We start from the raw sequence: 20898 nt of genomic DNA on the forward strand, positions 1-20898 counted from the left end.
GCATCTGAATGCAGAGTTCCAAAGAATAGCAAGAAGAGATAAGAAAGCCTTCTTCAGCATTCAGTGCAAAGAAATAGAGGAAAAGAACAGAATGGGAAAAATTAGAGATCTCTTCAAGAAAATTAGAGATACCAAGGGAACATTTCATGCAAAGATGGGCTCGATAAAGGATAGAAATGGTCTGGACCTAACAGAAGCAGAAGATATTAAGAAGAGGTGGCAAGAATACATGGAAGAACTGTACAAAAAAGATCTTCACGACCCAGATAATCATGATGGTGTGATCACTAATCTAGAGCCAGACATCCTGGAATGTGAAGTCAAGTGGGCCTTGGAAAGCATCACTATGAACAAAGCTAGTGGAGGTGATGGAATTCCAGTTGAGCTGTTTCAAATCCTGAAAGATGATGCTGTTAAAGTGCTGCACTCAATATGCCAGCACATTTGGTAAACTCAGCAGTGGCCACAGGAGTGGAAAAGGTCAGTTTTCATTCCAATTCCAAAGAAAGGCAATGCCAAAGAATGCTCAAACTACTGCGCAATTGCACTCATCTCACACGCTAGTAAAGTAATGCTCAAAATTCTCCAAGTCAGGCTTCAGCAATACATGAACCGTGAACTTCCATTTGTTCAAGCTGGTTTTAGAAAAGGCAGAGGAACCAGAGATCAAATTGCCAACATCCGCTGGATCATGGAAAAAGCAAGAGAGTTTCAGAAAAACATCTATTTCTGCTTTATTGCCTATGCCAAAGCCTTTGACTATGTGGATCACAATAAACTGTGGAAAATTCTGAGAGAGATGGGAATACCAGACCACCTGACCTGCCTCTGTATGCAGGTCAGGAAGCAACAGTTAGAACTGGACATGGAACAACAGACTGGTTCCAAATAGGTAAAGGAGTGCGTCAAGGCTGTATATTGTCACCCTGCTTATTTAACTTATATGCAGAGTACATCATGAGAAACGCTGGACTGGAAGAAACACCAGCTGGAATCAAGATTGCCAGGAGAAATATCAATAACCTCCGATATGCAGATAATACCACCCTTAAGGCAGAAAGTGAAGAGAAACTAAAAAGCCTCTTGATGAAAGTGAAAGTGGAGAGTGAAAAAGTTGGCCTGAAGCCCAACATTCAGAAAATGAAATCATGACATATTGTCCCATCACTTCATGGGAAATAGATGGGGAAACAGTGGAAACAGTGTCAGACTTTATTTTTGGGGGCTCCAAAATCACTGCAGATGGTGACTGCAGCCATGAAATTAAAAGAGGCTTACTCCTTGGAAGAAAAGTTATGACCAACCTAGATAGTATATTCAAGAGCAGAGACATTACTTTGCCGACTAAGGTCTGTCTAGTCAAGGCTATGGTTTTTCCTGTGGTCATGTATGGGTGTGAGAATTGGACTGTGAAGAAGGCTGAGCGCCGAAGAATTGCTGCTTTTGAAGTGTGGTGTTGGAGAAGACTCTTGAGAGTCCCTTGGACTGCAAAGAGATCCAACCAGTCCGTTCTGAAGGAGATCAGCCCTGGGATTTCTTTGGAAGGACTGATGCTAAAGCTGAGGCTCCAGTACTTTGGCCACCTCATGCAAAGAGTTGACTCATTGGAAAAGACTCTGATGCTGGGAGGGATTGGGGGCAGGAGGAGAAGGGGACGACAGAGGATGAGATGGCTGGATGGCATCAATGACTCGATGGATGCGAGTCTGAGTGAACTCTGGGAGATGGTAATGGACAGGGAGGCCTGGCATGCTGTGATTCACAGGAATGCAAAGAGTCGGACACGACTGAGCGACTGAACTGAACTGAACTGAAGGTGGGAGATAGAGAAGGAAATCTGAGGAGGTTGTTTGGAAGCATTAACTTAGAAGGGAAATAATATAAACACTTGAAACTAAATTTATGGACAAACTAGACTTTTTGAACCATAGATAGGTATTTGTTACAACTCAAAAACTAGGTTTTGAGTTTTCATGTTGATCGGATTTTCTTCCTGATTAAAAGATGGAGATAGGGAGAGAAAGATGGAAACAAAACACTGTTTTTGGTTTTTTTTTTTGGAATGGTTCTGGGATTATTTTCCAACGTACATGCCAAATTTTGGTTTGTTTAAAGAAATACATGAATTAGCAGAATTCCTTTCTGTATTCATTCCACAGCTGATGTTAATACTTAGTTTTTATATTTCAGTTCTCATTTAGTATGGAAGAAGATGAGTTCTTTGGAGAAAAAACATTCCAGCATTATTGTGCAGAATTCATTAAACATTCACAGAAGATAGGTGATGGTTGGGAATGGAGAGCTTCAAAGGTAAGATTTTATTTTTTATTTCGATAGAAGTTTTTCTTTTTCTCCACTTAAAACCTGAGTAATTGAAAGTAATGTATGAAAGCTAGTTTGATTTAGTAAAAGGCTTAAATTGAATGTTTTAAAACAGATGTCCGTTTTATTACTTTAGCTATATATACTCATTATAATTAGGCTAATGAAGTATTTTCTAGAAAAGTCCTTAGGTGACCTGCTTTAATTTAATAGATAAGAGTGCTTAGCATATTAATTATCTAAATGTAAACAGATGCTTCTGTGGTGCTTCAAACCATTTGTTTATACTATTATATTTTCTTTAGAAACTACTTTTGTCCATAGAGTGAAAAGATAATCCAGACATCAAACCATGGTCAAATAATCACAAATTCTGAATTATGGAGGACTGTTCAGTTCAGTTCAGTTGTTCAGTTGTGTCCAGCTCTTTGCGACCCCATGGACTGCAGCACTCCAGGCTTCCCTGTCCATCACCAACTCCTGGAGCTTACTCAAACTCATGTCCATTGAGTCAGTGATGCCATCCAACCATCTCATCCTCTGTCATCCCCTTCTCCTCCCGCTTCAATCTTTCCCAGCATCAATGAGTCAGTTCTTTGCGTCAGGTGGCCAACGTATTGGAGTTTCAGCTTTAGCATCAGTCCTTCCAATGAATATTCAGGACTGATTTCCTTTAGGATTGACTGGTTTCATTTCCTTGCAGTCCAAGAGACTCTCAAGAGTCTTTTCCAACACTACAGTTCAAAAGCATCAGCTCTTTGGTGCTCAGCTTTCTTTATAGTCCAGCTCTCACATCCATACATGACCACTCGAACAACCATAGCTTTGGAGGACTGTATCTTTGGGAATTTCTTAATAATATAAACACAATTCCAAAACATTCTTTCTTTTGGTTCTATTTAGTAATATTAATAGCAACGTAAAAAGTCTATATACTCATTAATTTCCACACATATATTTAGTAAGATTTTCTGCCTAAAGCTCTTTAAGAGGTCTTTGAAATCCCTTTTTTAGAGAATAAGTTTTTTCTATTTGATGTTTTATCTGATTTGTGAAAAAGTGGTGAAATCTTGTGTCTCTGTTGATTAGCTCTGTTTCATGTATGAAATCTGAGAAATGTGAATATTTTTGAGCTGATTCTTATGATTCAGAACTAGAGGCCAGGGAAATGCAAGTCTCGATCAGCTTCAGATTGTCACTGGGGAGAGAAGCCATGATTTCCTCTTGGGTGGTATGTCAGCTAAGCTTTGGCAGGGGGTTCATGTCAGAGTTCAGAAGTGTAGAGTCAATTTCTTGTGGTAGATTCCAGCCCTACTCTCTAAGTTAATGGTGGGACAGTTCATAAACCCTTAAGGTGTCTCTCAGTCTAGGATAATATGATCTTAATAGCACCTTTTATTATTTTTGGTGCTGAGTATTTTATAATTTTGCTTTCTGTTATGTTTGAATTTCTAATCTTATTTCTTCTATGATTATTATCAACATATAAAGGAACTACTAATTTTTATATATTACTTTTATAACCATTCATCTTACTAAATTCTCCTAATTTTCATAAATTTTCAGTAATTTTTGTTGTGTATTCTGAGTAGAATGAGGCTATCTACAAATGAGTTTTTTCTTGACTTCTTTGTAATGTTTCTCTCCATTATTTTTATGAATTGAGTAGAAAACTGTTAATAGTAATAACAGATCTCTTTGTCTTCTTCCTGATTTTAATGTTAATGCTTCTGATATATAATGGTTAAAATGTTGGATGTTTATTCATTGGATGAGAATAGGTTTCTGACCCATTTTATCCTGTAATAATTTGTGTGATTATACTTTGGGAACTTTCCCTTTTCATTAGGTTAAAAAAAAAGAAAGAAAAGATTTTCTTCTTTTATCTTAAGCTGGAGGCTGAATAATAGATTCCTGTACCATTTCAGGGACCTAGTAGAGTGGGGGAGGGGAAAGTTAGAGAGGAAGTTGTGTGTGTGTGTGTGTGTGTGTGTGTGTGTATGTTTGTGTGTTGGGGGGCTTTGGGGAAGATCTCCGGGGGGAGGGGATTATATGTCAGAAGTTTCTTCTCTGAATTTGTTGAAAGTAGTGCCATAAGAGGTAGTTTCCAGGATTTGTTTTTATTCTTGGCCTTGCCTCTACTTCAAGGATGGGTATGGCTAAGTCTAGTTTCTTGTTTGCTGCCACTTCCCTGCTGAGTTAGAAAAGCTGCCTACCCTTTGGAGTGAGAATTACGCCTCTAATTAAGGACTATTCTCTTTAATGTGGGCATGAGCCTATAGATACTATCAAAAAAGCCCTAAAACATTCATCAGAGAAAATCTTTACAGCCTTAAGGTAAGGATTGCAAACTCAAGAGTCTGTGAAGACCTGGTGGGGTAATGTAACTGGGTCAAGCTGCTAGGGCCAAGACAATGTGGACTCTGTCTGAGTCGGGGCCTATGGCTGACCACAGTGCTTGGCCTGAGGACAGGAGTTTACCAAATCTTCCAAGAAAAGTAAAAAAGATTTAGAGTAATATCTAAATTTTTAAATGTTGACAACTAATTTAAAAAGATACTTTTCAAAGACAGTGAGGACTGAACCCACATGCCATGGCTCTGTGTGTCCAGTGGGTGACTTCTGGGATTGGGTGTCTGCCTGGTGTTGACTGGTTTCTCACCTTGCCTCAATGCATACTGTTGATCTGAATTGGGATAAAGGACTCCAGGCAAAGAGATCCTTCTCTACTGTATTTTAAAATGTTAGTATTTTTGCTACTTAATTTCTGCAGTCCTATACCCTATTTAAGAAGGAAATTGTGAATCGGTTACTTCATTATCTCCTTTAAACTTTCCATCCTTATTACATCTCAGGCTTTGTGGAACTGTTTGGAAACAATACTTAAACTTTTACTTTTTATGCTCCAGAAATTAATTTTTATATTAAAAGTAGTTGTACTGGTATATAATTGACAAACAATAAGCTACACATATTTAAAGTGTAAAATTTGATAAGTTTTGACGTATGTACAGACCTTGAACCTTCACCACAGTCATGAGAGTGAGCATATCTATCATCCCCAAAAGGTTTCTTATATAACTTTTTAGTGCCTCTCTCTGCCCCTTCTTGCCCCTCGTTTTTAAAAAGAATTTTGTTTATCCCTATATAAAGAGACTTCTTTAAAGAGTATGTATACTGTCACTCATATTTTCAGGTTTGTTCATAAACCACTTTGGTACCACCCATTTTATCTTTTAATATTTAGAGAATTGTTATAATTCAACATTTTAGGTAAGGCAAAATATCATTATTTCTGCAGAGTTCATGAGAAAAGCACTGTAAATGAAACATATAAATAATTTAAACTTTTAAAAGAAATTTCTTAAAATAGTCAAAATGTCCTAGTTTTTTTATCTGGAGGTATGCAGATTAAGGAGAATGCTTCTAAATCAGTGTTTTTTTGGTGGGACTTAATTCTATTGGCATTTGGTCAGGACTCTTCTTGTTTTCCTACTCTTAACATCTCCAAACCCCTCAGAAGGTTGGTACACTCTTCCTAAGAGCCATTGTTTAACGTGATGGTGTATCAGATATTAAAGATAGTGGTTAAAATCATAGGCTTCAGAGTTAGATAGACCTGAGTACAAATCCTTGCTCTACCATTATTTCCTTTACCGTAGTCCTCTACTAGCTGGATTTTAGACAATGTACTTAATGTAGCTGAATTTCATTTTCTTTACCTATAAAATAGGAATAACAATAATACCTAACACGGTTGTTGTGTGGATTAAATGAGATTTGCATTCTAAAAGTTCAGCGTAGTTTCTGGCATGTGGACAGTTATTGTATGATTATCATTTTTAGGTGGTTGATTGAAATTTTCAGTGTCTTTTGTTAGATAAATAATGCTATGAATGAAATTCTAGTTAGGTTTTCAGAAAATGATATACTGTAGTATTGATATATTGGGGCTTACCTGGTAGCTCAGCTGGTAAAGAATCCCCCTGCAATGCAAGAGACCCTGGTTTGATTCCTGGGTCAGGAAGATCACCTGGAGAAGGAATAGGCTACCCATTCAGTATTCTTGGGCTTCCCTGGTGGCTCAGATGGTAAATAACCCACCTGCAGTACAGGAGACCTGGGTTGGGAAGATTCCCCTGGAGGAGGGCATGGCAACCCACTGCAGTATTCTTACCTGGAGAATCCCCATAGACAGAGGAGCCGGGAGGGCCACAGTTCATGGGGTTGCAAAGAGTCGGACACAACTAAGCACAGCACAGCGCACTGATACATTATTCTGAATTTTCTACAATAAGAAAGGGGAGCAGAAGATGGTAAATAGCAATGAATGCAATTGTTTGAAACCCATTAAAGGGTTACCTTGTTTTATTGCACTTTTTAAATATTGTATGTTTTACAAATTGAAGGTCTGTGGCAACCCTGTGTTGAGCAAATCTATCAGTGCCATTTTTTCAACAGCCTCTGCTAACTTCATGTCTCTATGTCACATTTCAATAATCTTCACAGTATTTCACATTTTTTCATTATTATTATATTTGTTATGGTGATCTGTGATCAGTGAGCTTTTAGTGTTGTGATTATTTTGGAGTATCATGAACCCTACCCGTTAACAGTGAACTTAATAAATGTGTGTGTCCTAACTGCTCCACTCACTGGCCATTGCCCTATCTCTGTCCCTCTCCTCAGGCCTCCCTATTCCCTGAGACATTGCAATATTGAAATTAGACCAATTAACAACGTTACAATGGCCTTTAAGTGTTCAAGTGAAAGTAAGCATTGCCTCACTTTAAATCAGAAACTGGAAATGATTAAGCTTAGTGAAGAAGGCATATCAAAAACTGAGACAGGTCAAAATTTAGGCCTCTTGCACCAAACAGTTAGCCAAGCTGTAGATGCAAAGGAGAAGCTCCTGAAGGAAATCAAATGTGCTACTCCAGTGAAGACATGAACAGTAAGAAAGTGAAACTGCTTTTCTCTAAGGAGGAAGCTTTAGTGGTTGGGAAGATCAAACTAGCCACAACTTCCCATAAGCTGAAACCTAATCCAGAGCAAGGCTCTAACTCTTCAATTCTTTACAGGCTGAGAAAGGTGAGGAAGTTGCAGAGGAAAAGTTTGAAGCTTGACAGAGTTTCACTCATGAGGTTTCAGGAAAGAAACTATTTCCATAACATAAAAGTGCAAGGTGAAACAGCAAGTGTTGATGTAGAAGCTGCAGGAGGTTATCTAGATCTACCTAAGGTCATTAATGAAGGTGACTACACTAAACAGCAAATTTTCAGTGTAGACAAAACAGTCTTCTATTGAAAGAAGATGCCATCTAGGACTTTATAGCTAGAGAGGAGAAGTCAATGCCTGGCTTCAAAGCTTCAGAGAACAGACTGACCGGATCTTTTGTTGGTTCCCTGGTGGCTCAGAGGGTAAAGCATCTGCCTGCAATGCAGAGACCTGGGTTCGATTCCTGTGTCAGGAAGACCCCCTGAAGAAGGAAATGGCAACCCACTCCAGTACCCTTGCCTGGAAAATCCCATGGATGGAGAAGCCTGGTAAGCTATGGTCCATGGGGTCGCCAAGAGTCGGACACGACTGAGCGACTTCACTTCACTTCAATGCAGCTAATGACTTTAAGTTGAAGCCAGTGTTCATTTATCATTCTGCAAATCTTAGGGTCCTTTAAGATATGCTAAATCTACTCTACCCATTTTCTATAACTGGATCAAAAAATCCTGGATGACAGCACATCTATTTATAGCATCTCAACATATTAAGCCCACTGTTGAGACATACCATTCAGAAAAAAAGATTCATTGAAAATAGTACTGCTCATTGACTACATACCTAGTTACCCAAGAGCTCTGAGGGAGATGTACACAAGATTAAAATTGTTTTTATGCTTACTAATACAACATCCATTCTGTGGCCCATGGATCAAGGAGTATTTTCAACTTTCAAGTCTCATTTTGTAAGAAATACATTTCATAAGACTGTAATAGTGACTCTGGGTGAATCTGGTCAAAGTCAACTGAAAGCCTTCTGGAAAGGATTTACCATTCTAGATGCCATGAAGAACATTTGTGATTCATTGGAAGAAATCAAAATGTCAACATTAACAGGAATTTGGAAGAAGTTCATTCCAATCCTCATGGATGACTTTGAGGGGTTTAAGACTTCAGTAGAGGAAGTTACTGCAGATATGGTAGAAATAGCAAGAGAACTGGAGTTAGAAGTGGAGCCTGAAGATGTGACTCACTTGCTGGAGTCTTATGATAAAACTTGAAAAGATGAGGAGTTGCTTCTTATGGATGAGCAAATAAAGTGGTTTCTTGAGATAGAATTTACTTGTGGTGAAGATTCTGTGAACTGACAACAAAATATTTAGAATATTATATAAACTTAGTTGCTAAAGCAGTAGCAGGGTTTGTGAAGACAGACTCCAATTTATTTCTTTATTTTTATTTTTTTGGCCACACTGTGCAGCTTGTAGGATCCTGCACTTGGGTAATGAACCTGAAAGCATGGAGTCATATCACTGGACCACCAGGGAATGGGTAAAATGCTATCAGACAGCATTGCATGCTACTGAGGAATAATTGGTGAAAGAGTCAATTGATGTGGTAGACTTCATTGTTGTCTTATTTAAAGAAACTGCCACAGCCATCCCAACCTTCAGCAACCACCACCATCATGAGTCAGCAGCCATCAACATAAAGGCAAGATACTCCACCAGCAAAATGATTATGACTTGCTGAAGGCTTAGATGATGGTTAGCATTTTTTAGCAATGAAGTATTTTTTGTTTATATATTGTGTTTTTATACTTAATGCTATTGCTCACTTAATAGTCTACAGTATAGTATAAACATAACTTTTATATACACTGGGAGACCAAAAAAAATTTGACTCACTGTATTGTGATATTTGCTTTATTGTGTTAGTCTAGAACCCAGCCCTCTATATCTTGAAGATATTTCTGTATATATTTAAAAAACCCATGAGCTCATAATGTTAGAGAAGGAAGGGGGATAAAGAGTGGATGAGACAGAGAGAGAGAGAGGGAGAAACAGGCAGACAGGGAGGAGCAGAACAGACTCCAAACTTAACTCGTTGGACACCATTGGGAGCATCTAAGGCATCAACTCCTTGGTCTGAAAATTGTTGGTTAAAGGAAAAGAAATAAGCATTTATCCTGCATGTCCTGTATGAACTATATTTCATGGTAACTAAATAGCCTAATTTGAAAAATGAAAATTTTCTGTGCCCCCCCCCCCAGAATTCCAATAAACATAAAAAGGGCAATTGTTGTTCAATCATTATGTCATGTCCAACTCTTTGTGACGCCAGGGACTGCAGTATGACAGGCTTCCCTGTCCTTCACTATCTTCTTGAGTTTGCTCAGATCCATGTCTTTTGAGTCAGCGATGCTATCTAATCATCTCATCCTCTGTCACCCACTTCTTCTGCCCTCAATCTTTCCCAGCATCAGGGTCTTTTCCAATGAGTTTGCTCTTCACATCGGGTGACCAAAGTATTAGAGCCTCAGCTTCACCATCAATTCCTTCCAATGAATATTCAGGGTTGATTTCCTTTAGGATTGATTGGTTTCACCTCCTTGCAGTCTGAAGGACTCTCAGGAGTCTTCTCCAGCACCATGATTCCAAAGCATTAATTCTTCAGCACTCAGCCGTCTTTATTTTCCAACCATCACATCCATACATGACTACTGGAAAAACTTTAGTTTTGACTAGATGGACCTTTGTGGGCAAAATGATGTCTCTGCTTTTTAATATGCTGTCTAGCTTTTTGTCGTAGCTTTCCTTCCAAGGAGCAAGCATCTTTTAATTTAATGGCTGCAATCACCACCCACAGTGATTTTGCAGCCCAAGAGAAGAAAATGTGTCACTACTTCCGCTTTTCTGACTTCTATTGGCCATGAAGTGATGGGCCAGATGCCATGATCTTAGTTTTTAGAATATTGAGTTTTAAGCCAGCCTTTTCACTCTCCTCTTTCACTTTCATCAAGAGGCTTTTTAGTTCTTCTTCACTTTCTGCCATTAGGGTGGTATCATCTGCATATCTAAGGTTGTTGATATTTCTCCCAGCAACCTTGATTCCAGCTTGTGATTCATCCAGCCTGGCATTTTGCATGATGTACTCTGCATATAAGTTAAATAAGCAGGATGACAATATACAGCCTTGTCATACTTCTTCCCCAATTTTAGAGTCATGTCCTGTTCTGTTAACTTCTTTGACCTGAATACAGGTTTCTTAGGAGACAGGCAAGGCGATCTGGTACTCCCATCTTTTTAAGAATTTTCCACAGTTTATTGTGATCCACACAGTCAAAGGCTTTAGCATAGTCTATGAAGCAGAAGTAGTTGTTTTTCTGAAATTTTCTTGCTTTCTGTTTGATCCAACAAATGTTGGCAACTTGATCTCTGGTTCCTCTGTCTTTTCTAAATCCAGCTTGAACATCTGGAAGTTCTTGGTTCACATACTATTGAATGCTAGTTTGAAGGAGTTTGAGCATAACTTTACTAGCATGTGAAATGAGTGCAATTGTACAATAGTTTGAGCATTCTTTGGTGTTGCCCTTCTTTGGGATTGGAATGAAAACTGACTTCAATTAGAAAATCACCACTTTTCAGTCCCTAATGAAAGGAATTAGTAATAATCAGTAGGTGAAAACATTAGATGAAAAGTTAATGTGGAATTTACAAAAGAGGGATTGACCTCGTAATCGATCTTAGCTTTGCTGAAAATAGGGTGAAAGTGTTAGTTGCTCAGTCGTGTCCGACTTTTTGTGACCCCATAGACTGTTGCCCAACAGACTCCTCTGTCCATGGAATTCTTCTGGTAAGAATTGGAGTGGGTTGCCCTTCCCTTTTCCAGGGGATCTTCCCCACCCAGGGATTAAATCTTGGTCTTCTGCATTGCAGGCAGATTCTTTACCGTCTGAGCCAACAGCAAAGCCCCAAAATAGGGTATCCAGATATTATGTACTTTCTGAAGTTTTATAACATGTATCACAGACCACAGTCTATGAAATATTCTTGCCACCAAAGATGAACCTGAATAGAACCAATCAAGGAAGTCAAGTGATAGAGGACCAAGTTAATTGACACTATGGGAAGCAAATAGAAAAATCTAGAAATCTAAAGGACAACTGACCCAGTTTCCTTATAAAGTTATTGGTAGGGTTAAGAAGTGAGGAGGAGGATTATATTTGTAATTATTTAGAATTAAGAACCAGGTTTTATTGGGTTTTTTTTTTTACATGTTATAATATATTTTTTTTTAATTTTAAAATCTTTAATTCTTACATGTGTTCCCAAACATGAACCCCCCTCCCACCTCCCACCCCATAACATCTCTGTGGGTCATCCCCATGCACCAGCCCCAAGCATGCTGTATCCTGTGTCAGACATAGACTGGCGATTCAATTCTTACATGATAGTATACATGATAGAATGCCATTCTCCCAAATCATCCCACCCTCTCCCTCTCCCTCTGAGTCCAAAAGTCCATTATACACTGCTGTGTCTTTTCTCCTGTCTTGCATACAGGGTCGTCATTGCTATCTTTCTAAATTCCATGTATATGTGTTAGTATACTGTATTGGTGTTTTTCTTTCTGGCTTACTTCACTCTGTATAATCGGCTCCAGTTTCATCCATCTCATCAGAACTGATTCAAATGAATTCTTTTTAATGGCTGAGTAATACTCCATTGTGTACATGTACCAAAGCTTTCTTATCCATTCCTCTGCTGATGGACATCTAGGTTGTTTCCATGTCCTGGCTATTATAAACAGTGCTGCGATGAACATTGGGGTACATGTGTCTCTTTCAATTCTAGTTTCCTCGGTGTGTATGCCCAGCAGTGGGATTGGTGGGTCATAAGGTAGTTCTATTTGCAATTTTTTAAGGAATCTCCACACTGTTCTCCATAGTGGCTGTACTAGTTTGCATTCCCACCAACAGTGTAGGAGGGTTCCCTTTTCTCCACACCCTCTCCAGCATTTATTGCTTGCAGATTTTTGGATCGCAGCCATTCTGACTGGTGTGAAGTGGTACCTCATTGTGGTTTTGATTTGCATTTCTCTGATAATGAGTGATGTTGAGCATCTTTTCATGTGTTTGTTAGCCATCCGTATGTCTTCTTTGGAGAAATGTCTATTTAGTTCTTTGGCCCATTTTTTGATTGGGTCGTTTATTTTTCTGGAAATGAGCTGCATAAGTTGCTTGTATATTTTTGAGATTAGTTGTTTGTCAGTTGCTTCATTTGCTATTATTTTCTCCCATTCAGAAGGCTGTCTTTTCACCTTGCGTATATTTTCCTTTGTTGTGCTTTAAAATATCCTTGAGGCAGCAAGCAGCATGTTGTTCTAGTGTGCACTAGTGTGCAGCTCAGGTCATGTGAGACTTACTATGGGAGGGTGAGACTGATTCAGGAAATGGGTCTGTTGACCATGCACTAGGATGTCTTGACAGTGTCAGCTTGCTATGAAAGTTTCTCAGTCCTTACTTTCCTTTTCTGAATTTATCTTGTTGAGCTGTAACAGTGAGTTTGTAGATTGAGAACAGTGTTTGGGCTGGTAAGTTACAATTAGTGCTTGAATTGCCACCAGTTTAGACCACACTTTGAATAGCACTACTCTAAATTAATGGAAATTCAAGAACCATACCCTAATGTAATGTGTGAACCTTGTTTTGATCCTGACTCAAACAAAGCAACTGTAAAAGGACTTTTTTGGGGGGACAGTTGGGGATATTTGATTATGATTAAGGTGTAAAATGATACTGATGAGATTAGCAAAGAAAAAACACACCAGGGACAGATAAAGCAAATGTGGCAAAATCATGACATATGTTGAATATGAGTAATGTGTGTATAGGTTTGATTTTGGTACTATTCTCTCTTTTATGTATGTTACATATGTGCTTCCTTTTGATGTCATAACAATTTATTCTTCACCCTAAATGTTATTTGTAATTACTAATGTTCTTACCCTTGTCTTAGATTCAGTAGCCTTTTTGGGAATTTGGGTGGTTTAAAACTTCAAAGCAACTTGCTTTCTAAAATTTTTTCTTTTGTGTTTTTACTTGCTAGATATGAGTAATTAGTTCTGTGATTCCACTTTTCACAGGTTATTGATAAAATAATTTCCCATAGGTTTTCAGCTTACTCTCTCACTTTTGTATAGCAGAAACAGGAAAAGAGACCATTCAGATACTGAAAACAAAATATTCTACTAATCTTGAGATTAGATTTTATACAATTGACACTAGATTACTTTGTATGTTATTTTTAAAGAAGAATTAAAAGCCTTCTGCTCCTTTACCCCCACCCCTGCCCCATTAATCCCTGTCTCTTCAGTTAAATGTACTAGATTATATCTTGATATTTCATATCAACACACTAGAAATATTTTGATCATTTTCCTAACAGCTTAGGAGCTGATTATTTAAAGGACTTATTTCCTAATTTATGTAGATGTAGAGTAAAACTTTAAAATTTTACTTTATTCTTAGAAATTTAAAATTAAAATTTTTTTGATTCCTGATTTTTAAATTTCTTTTTAATTCCTTCTTTTCAGTAGTCTTTCTGATTAATTCACATTGATTTTGTTAGAGCCCGTTACCATATCCTAATTACATCAAATTCATATTTTTAAAATAGATTCTAAAATATTTCCATATTTTACTGTATTCCATCCTTTAACACTGTCTTACTAGAAAATTCACCCCACCCTTCCCATTTATTCTCCTACCCTGCTGAATTTCACACCTTGTTTATTTGCACAGCTACCTTTATTATACCTTCATTGGTGCTTCAGATGGTAAAGAATCTGCTTACAATGCAGGAGACCTGGGTTCCAAGGGAATGGCTACCCATTCCAGTATTCTTGCCTAGGAAATCCCGTGGACAGAGGAGTCTGTAGGTCTGTAGTCCATGGGGTAACAAAGTGTCAGACATGACTGAGTGACTAACAGTCACCTTTAAGTGAACCTTAAAAGTGAATAAAGTGAAATAAAGTGAACCTTTATTTTTAATGTCTTATTATGAAAAATTTTAAGTATACAAAAGTAAAGAGCATAGAATAATGAATTTCCACATACCTCTCACCTTACTCCTATAATTATCAACTCATAGCCAGGAACATACTCTTAAAGCATATGTGGCATATAGGAAGTGCCATAATATATTTCAATTTAATTAAGTTGGCTTTCTTTTTTCCCTCCCCCAGTTTGTCTTAAAATTATGGATTCTTCAAGTACACTCTAAATTTATTTATCATTAATATTAAAATTAATGAATGAACTCAGGAAAAGACTCTAGAGACCTAAAATATTATTTCAAGAAATATTTATTTATTTTAAAAATTATAGGAGAATACCTATACATGACATAAAATTTATCATCTTAACCGTTTTTAAGTGTATAGCTCAGCAGACCAATGTGCAGTTCACATTGCTGTGCAACCAAGTTCCTGAACTCTTTTCATCTTACAGAATCAAAACTCTATACACATTAAACACTAACTACTCATTCCCTGCCACCCTAACCCCTGGCAACCATCCTTCTACTTTCTATGAATTTGACTACTGTAGTTATATCACATCGGAGAAGGCAATGGCACCCCACTCCAGTACTCTTGCCTGGAAAATCCCATGGATGGAGGAGCCTGGTGGGCTGCAGTCCATGGGGTCGCTAAGAGTCAAGACAGGACTGAGCGACTTCACTTTCACTTTTCACTTTCATGCATTGGAGAAGGAAAGGCAACTCACTCCAGTGTTCTTGCCTGGAGAATCCCAGGGACAGGGGAGCCTGGCGGGCTGCCGTCTATGGGGTCGCACAGAGTCGGACACGACTGAAGTGACTTAACAGCACCAGCAGCAGTTATATCACATAAGTGGAATCAAACAGTATTTATCTTTCTGTGACTGTCATTTTGTTTAGCATGAAGTCTTCCAAATTCACCCATTATTTCTACAAGTGTTAAGTTAGGATGTTAAGAAGTAGAGAACTAAACAGAGGATTGGGGGTGAATTTCTGTTAAATGATGACATCTTGAATTATATGGCCTCATTCTGTTAAGAGATTTCACTTCTTTTATTTTGAAGCACAACATTATTAAAGAGGATTAAATGTATGTCTGATAAGACTAGATTTTCACCAGTCTCAAATTTGCTGATACTGTATAAATCCACCTGGATATTTCTATCAGAAACACAATCAAATTAGAAAGTAAATAGTGGAATTAATGGGGACTTTCCTATGGCTTAGTTGGTAAAGAAATCTGCCTGCAGTGCAGGAAACTACCTGAAATACAGGATACCCGGGTTTGATCCCTGCGTCAGGAAGATCCCTTGGAGAAGGAAACGGCAACCCACTACAGTATTTTTGCATGGGAAATTCCATGGACAGAGGAGCCTGGTAGGCTGCAATCTCTGGGGTCACAAAGTGTCAGACACAGCTAGGTGACTAAACCAATAGAATTAATATCTTAAGTACAGTTATTTTTCCTACCTGTTAATTTTTGTGATTTTTATACATTGAGCTGTTGGAATGAGGATTTTTATTTTAAAGGTGAAATATTAATTGCCCACTTACACTTTTTGATCTCTGTGTACACAATATCCTTAGATTCCTTGCTAAAATTTAATGACAATTTTAAAGTTTATGAGAAGAATAGACATTTCCTACAGGCTTCTTAAGTATAATATTTTTTTATGTGAAGTGAAGTGAAAGTCGCTTGTGTCTGACTCTTTGCAACCCCATGGACTATACAGTCCATTGAATTCTCTAGGCCAGAATACTGGAGTGGGTAGCCTTTCCTTTTTCCAGGGATCTTCCTAACCCAGGAAATGAACCTAGGTCTCCCACATTGCAGGTGGATTCTTTACCACCTGAGCCACAGTTTTTTATGTGAGTAACAAATAAATGCATTTGTTGGTTTGAAATACTTAGTTTTGCTTAACTTTTATTTTTCTTCTTTCAGCTTATTAATTTTTTATATATCCCTGCATTAATCCTTTTTAGGGTGGTTGTGAGCCATTATTGCTATTAGTTTTAGTATAATGCTGTATTTGTTCAAGTCATCTACTGTGAATTACTGAAATATTGTTTCTGGCCCCAAATGTCTCTAGATAAAGATTAGATATATTGCCTTCACACAGTCTCTTGATTAGACTGAAGTAGAGTTTTTTTTTTTTTTAGCTTATCTTTGGAGATTAGGAGAAAAATGCACTTGGAACAGCATGCTGTGTTTTTGTAATAAATATTGACTCACAGTCAGTTACACTAGATTTTTCATTCATAATTTATTGTGTGTTATGATATGATCTGTCATTTAAGCATATGTAAATCTTAAGCATCATTTCAAGAAGAACAGGTTGTATCACTTGTGAATTAAATATTTTTGAACACCATTTTTAAAGCTTATCAAGAGTATCAGAGAAAGGAAAGCTGTAATACTTTATAAATTTATCAGTTGAATTTAAACAATGATAGTAATTGTGTACATCTAACACTTAAAATAACATTTTTGGCTAACTGTGATGTTTGGGTTCATTGGGCAGACTGGCAGGGTGTATTTCAAAAAGCCTCCTAGAGAGTTAATATTGGTAAATTTATAAAGCTCAGGATCTGACCCACAGATTCAGATAGAATGGAATGGAGCTATCTCTCAAAGAGGGATCCACATCAAGCAATGTCAAATAATATATGTATACACACACACGCACACACACATATCCTTTAACATTTATATTCTGAGTTACATATGTATGTGTGTGTGTGTGTGTGTGTGTGTGTGTATATGCTAAGTCTCTCCAGTCATAGCTCACTCTTTGTGACCCTATGCACTCTAGCCCGTCAGTCTTCTCCATCCATGGGATTTCCCAGGCAAGAATACTGGAGTGGGTTGTCATTTCCTTCTCTAGGGAATCTTCCCAACCCAGGGATTGAACCCATGAGTGTCTCCTGCATTGCAGGCAGATTCTTTACTGCTGAGCTACCAGGGAAGCCCCGTATATATAGTACATATATATAATATAGCTAATAAACTATATATATAATTAATAAATTGATATATATATCAGAATCTAGTTTATTAACTTATAATGAATAGAATTGTCAAATGAATCAGAATGCTTCTGTCATCATGATTCGTTTTGTTTTGTAGGTGAACAAATCACAATTGCATGAATACAGAATGAGTACAAATTCTCATGTATAGTTGTATGAAACATTTAGTGGCACAATCTAAGAGTGGCATCATACATCTTGCTCTGCAGTAGGAATAATCTTACCATTTGAGGCCAAATTGTTTAAAGTACGTAGGGTAAAAATCTCTTTCTTGAACAGTGTAGTAGGCAATGCCAGTATTTCCTCCACTGATCTTCTTCTTCTTCTTATTATTTTTGAGTTTTCATAACTGACCAGTCTCTTTTGGTTGCTGTTTGATTATAGTTAGACTGGGGAGCTGTTCTCTCTCTTTTAGGGTAATTTGCCCATCTGCTCTGATCTCTTATGAGTTAATTTCATGCTTGAACTCAGAAATGCTTATTTCAAAAGCCTTGGACTAGGCCTCCAGTTACAGACAACATTACCCTGATCTTTAATGTTTGGAGAGATAGAAAAAAAATCATAAAATAATCACATTACTCTAATACAATTGTGGTTGGTTTGCTGAATTTCCTTCACATGTAGGGTTTCATATTTAGGTTCTCTTAAACATGTGTTACTATGTTTCCCAATTGGGATTTTAATGGTTGCTGTTTTAAATTTAAAATATTAGAGTGAGATTACATATCTGCAACATTGTCTTTCCTTTTAGAAACAGAATAGATGCTCACTTTAAAGACTGATTCTGCTGGATATATTTTGCAACTGGTTACCTAAATGAACTGTCTTACTACATCTAGTGCTTTTGAAAATAATGATTTGGTGCTTTCCATGTCATCTGACATAGCAAAAATATGGTTTCTTTTTTGATATTTATGGCTTCATTTTGTGACAATTTCCAGAACTAATTGTGTGCTGTTAACAGTAATCACATGTATTCTTGCTTTACAGCATCACTTTGTAAGTATATGGCAGTCTTCTTATCTTCATTTTGTGTCAGGATAACTTGAATAAATGAATAAACTTAGGCACCAAGATAACAATTGACTTGCCCAAGTTTGAGTTACAACTGGAGCAAGAAGCCAGGTCTTTGGACACTACAATACCATATTTCATATATAATATTATTTTTCTAAATATTAGCCTTTATGCAAAGTTTAGTTACATAAGTGATCTCACACATTTTAGAGTTCTATAACCTCAAGCTCAACATAATCAAATTTGAGCTCATATCTTTCAACCTTTTCTCAGTTGAATTCTTTGTTTTAGTAGACGGCTCTACCATCATTGTGGCTCAGGCCATAAAACTGAAGAATTTTACATTCATTGTCTCCTCAATACCTAGACCTTTTGGATCATTATATTCACTTAAAAATCTCTCCCATTGACTTACCTCTGTCTCCTCTGTCCTCCTTTTCCATTGCTGCTGTTTTGGCTCAGACCATTGTTTCTGCTTTCTGTCTTTGATCTTGTACTCTGCGAACCTGACTTCCACCCTGCCAAAGTGATCTGTCTATAAAACACAATTCCAATCCATTACTCCCTGGTTAAAATCCTTTAGTGATGCTTTGTTATTTCAGGATATAGTTCAGGCTCCTTATCTAAGCATATGCAGCTCATGCCCCGAAAAGATATATTCTTTTGAATCTGGCTTTGTTTGCTCAACATTCATTTATGCACAGCTTTAGGGTCAGGGAGTGGACAGAGGTTATGCTGGGACACCTGAGCATGATGGATGGAGTAAGACTTCCACCCTTCCTGAAGGATCTGTGTGGAGGTTGGGGAGCACATTCAAATTTCAGACAAGTTTATACTCTGCCCTGCTTTCTAGTTTCTCCCATGTCCTCTGTTCATGTGAACAACCTCACCATCAACCCAGGACTTGAAGACAGTGTGGTTTACTTGAGGTATGTGGGTGGGAGGCAGGCAAGGTTGTTAGCGGAGTTCAAGACCCTCTTGGTCTCTCTTTTCCAGGATCTACCTGTTACCTTTTGGTTTTGTTGTTGGGAAGCTACTTGTCCCAACTGGGACGGCTACCTCAGACTTGCTCCTGAGATTGCTACTTCTGCTGGTGATGCTGCTAGACTGCATATTTTCATCTTTGGCTCCAAAACAATTGAGTCTTTCCAGCCTTGAAGCTGCCCTAGCTTGCAGTCTAGGGAGACCCCTTGCCCTGGCCACTGACCACAGAGGAGGGATAGTAGCAGCCCCAGGCAGGAGTGTCACAGAGTTCCACTGTTCTTACCCTAATTTCAGCAGTGTTTCATGAATAAGTGCTTCTTACTGTGTTTGACTTTGGTTGATTACCAGATTCCTGAAATGGTTATTTTTTAAAAATAATTTTGAACACTTTCAAAGTTGTTTTTTGGAGATTTGGCATCCAGCCTCCTGAGGCCACAGGGTGATTTTAATTTGCGTTTTTCTAAAAACTAGTTCATTTGAGCACCTTTTCATATGTTTGTTAGTTTATCATACCATCCTTTGTGATTTGTTTGGTTAAGTCTTCTGCCCATAATCACTAAATATTTTTTAGAGATTAAATTTAAGCAGATAGGTGGCACTGACCCCAAGTTTGGCTTAGATTCCTGCTTCTCCTCTGTATTTTCATAGAACTGATGCATGGTTTTATATGGTGGTTATCTGTATCTGATTCTCCATGGTACTTTCAAAGCTCCTTAACTACAGGAATTTTGTTTCTATATCCTTGGTGCTTAGCATAGTAAGCACTCTATATGCATTTTTGAAAAATTGAATTAAAATCATATAAATGGAATTCTGCAAGGTTTTTTATTTGTGTAAATACATTTCATTATATTTCATTTCACAGTGGGTCATTGACTAGTATTTAAAAACCTATTTGTTTTATAAGAAATTTCATTTAATAAGTAATATTCCTTATTAGTAGAATGAATCATTGGGTCCAGTGTTACTATGTAATGTCATCAGTGACTTCTAAGTTTATTGATGCTAAACTCTGGTAAATTGTTTGATCTTTCAGTAGTATTTGACAAGGATTGATCATACTTTTCTCCTTGATATATTCATTTGGTATCCTTACTCTCTTGGTTTACTGCCTAAATTATTCTTCATTCTTTTTCAGTCTCCTTTTTTCCCACAGCCTCATAATATTAGTGCTCAGGTCCTGTTCTCTTGTTTGGCTAATCTCATGACCCTGGAGGTCATCATTTAAATTGTAACAAAAGTTAATTACTCCTAAATGTGTACCTCTTGTCCAGACTTCTCTCTTGAATTCCAGATTCATAAGGCCAACTTCTTACTTGATGTTTCTACTTTGATGTCTCCACTTAGTCTCAACATGTCCAAAATTAAACTCTAATAAGTCTCTTCCCAGACTTGCTCACCCACTATCACCCAGACTTTCTCCTTTCAACTGATGGCAATTCCAGTTTTTCAGTTGTTCAATCTACTGGAGATATCCTTCACGTCTG

At 37.6% G+C, this 20898-nt stretch overlaps 1 protein-coding gene across 1 annotated transcript in view; it reads left to right on the forward strand.

The window, feature by feature from the left end:
• Positions 1–20898, forward strand: part of ATG10 (autophagy related 10) — a 270613-nt gene that overhangs the window by 18047 nt on the left and 231668 nt on the right. The window contains exon 2 of the mRNA XM_068981433.1: positions 2191–2310. Coding sequence (XP_068837534.1) covers positions 2203–2310 — 108 coding nt within the window. The 5' untranslated portion in view covers positions 2191–2202. The remainder of the gene's footprint in view (positions 1–2190; positions 2311–20898) is intronic.

The sequence above is a fragment of the Capricornis sumatraensis genome, chromosome 9, assembly GCF_032405125.1.
Source record: "Capricornis sumatraensis isolate serow.1 chromosome 9, serow.2, whole genome shotgun sequence".
NCBI classification, from domain to species: Eukaryota; Metazoa; Chordata; class Mammalia; order Artiodactyla; family Bovidae; genus Capricornis; species Capricornis sumatraensis.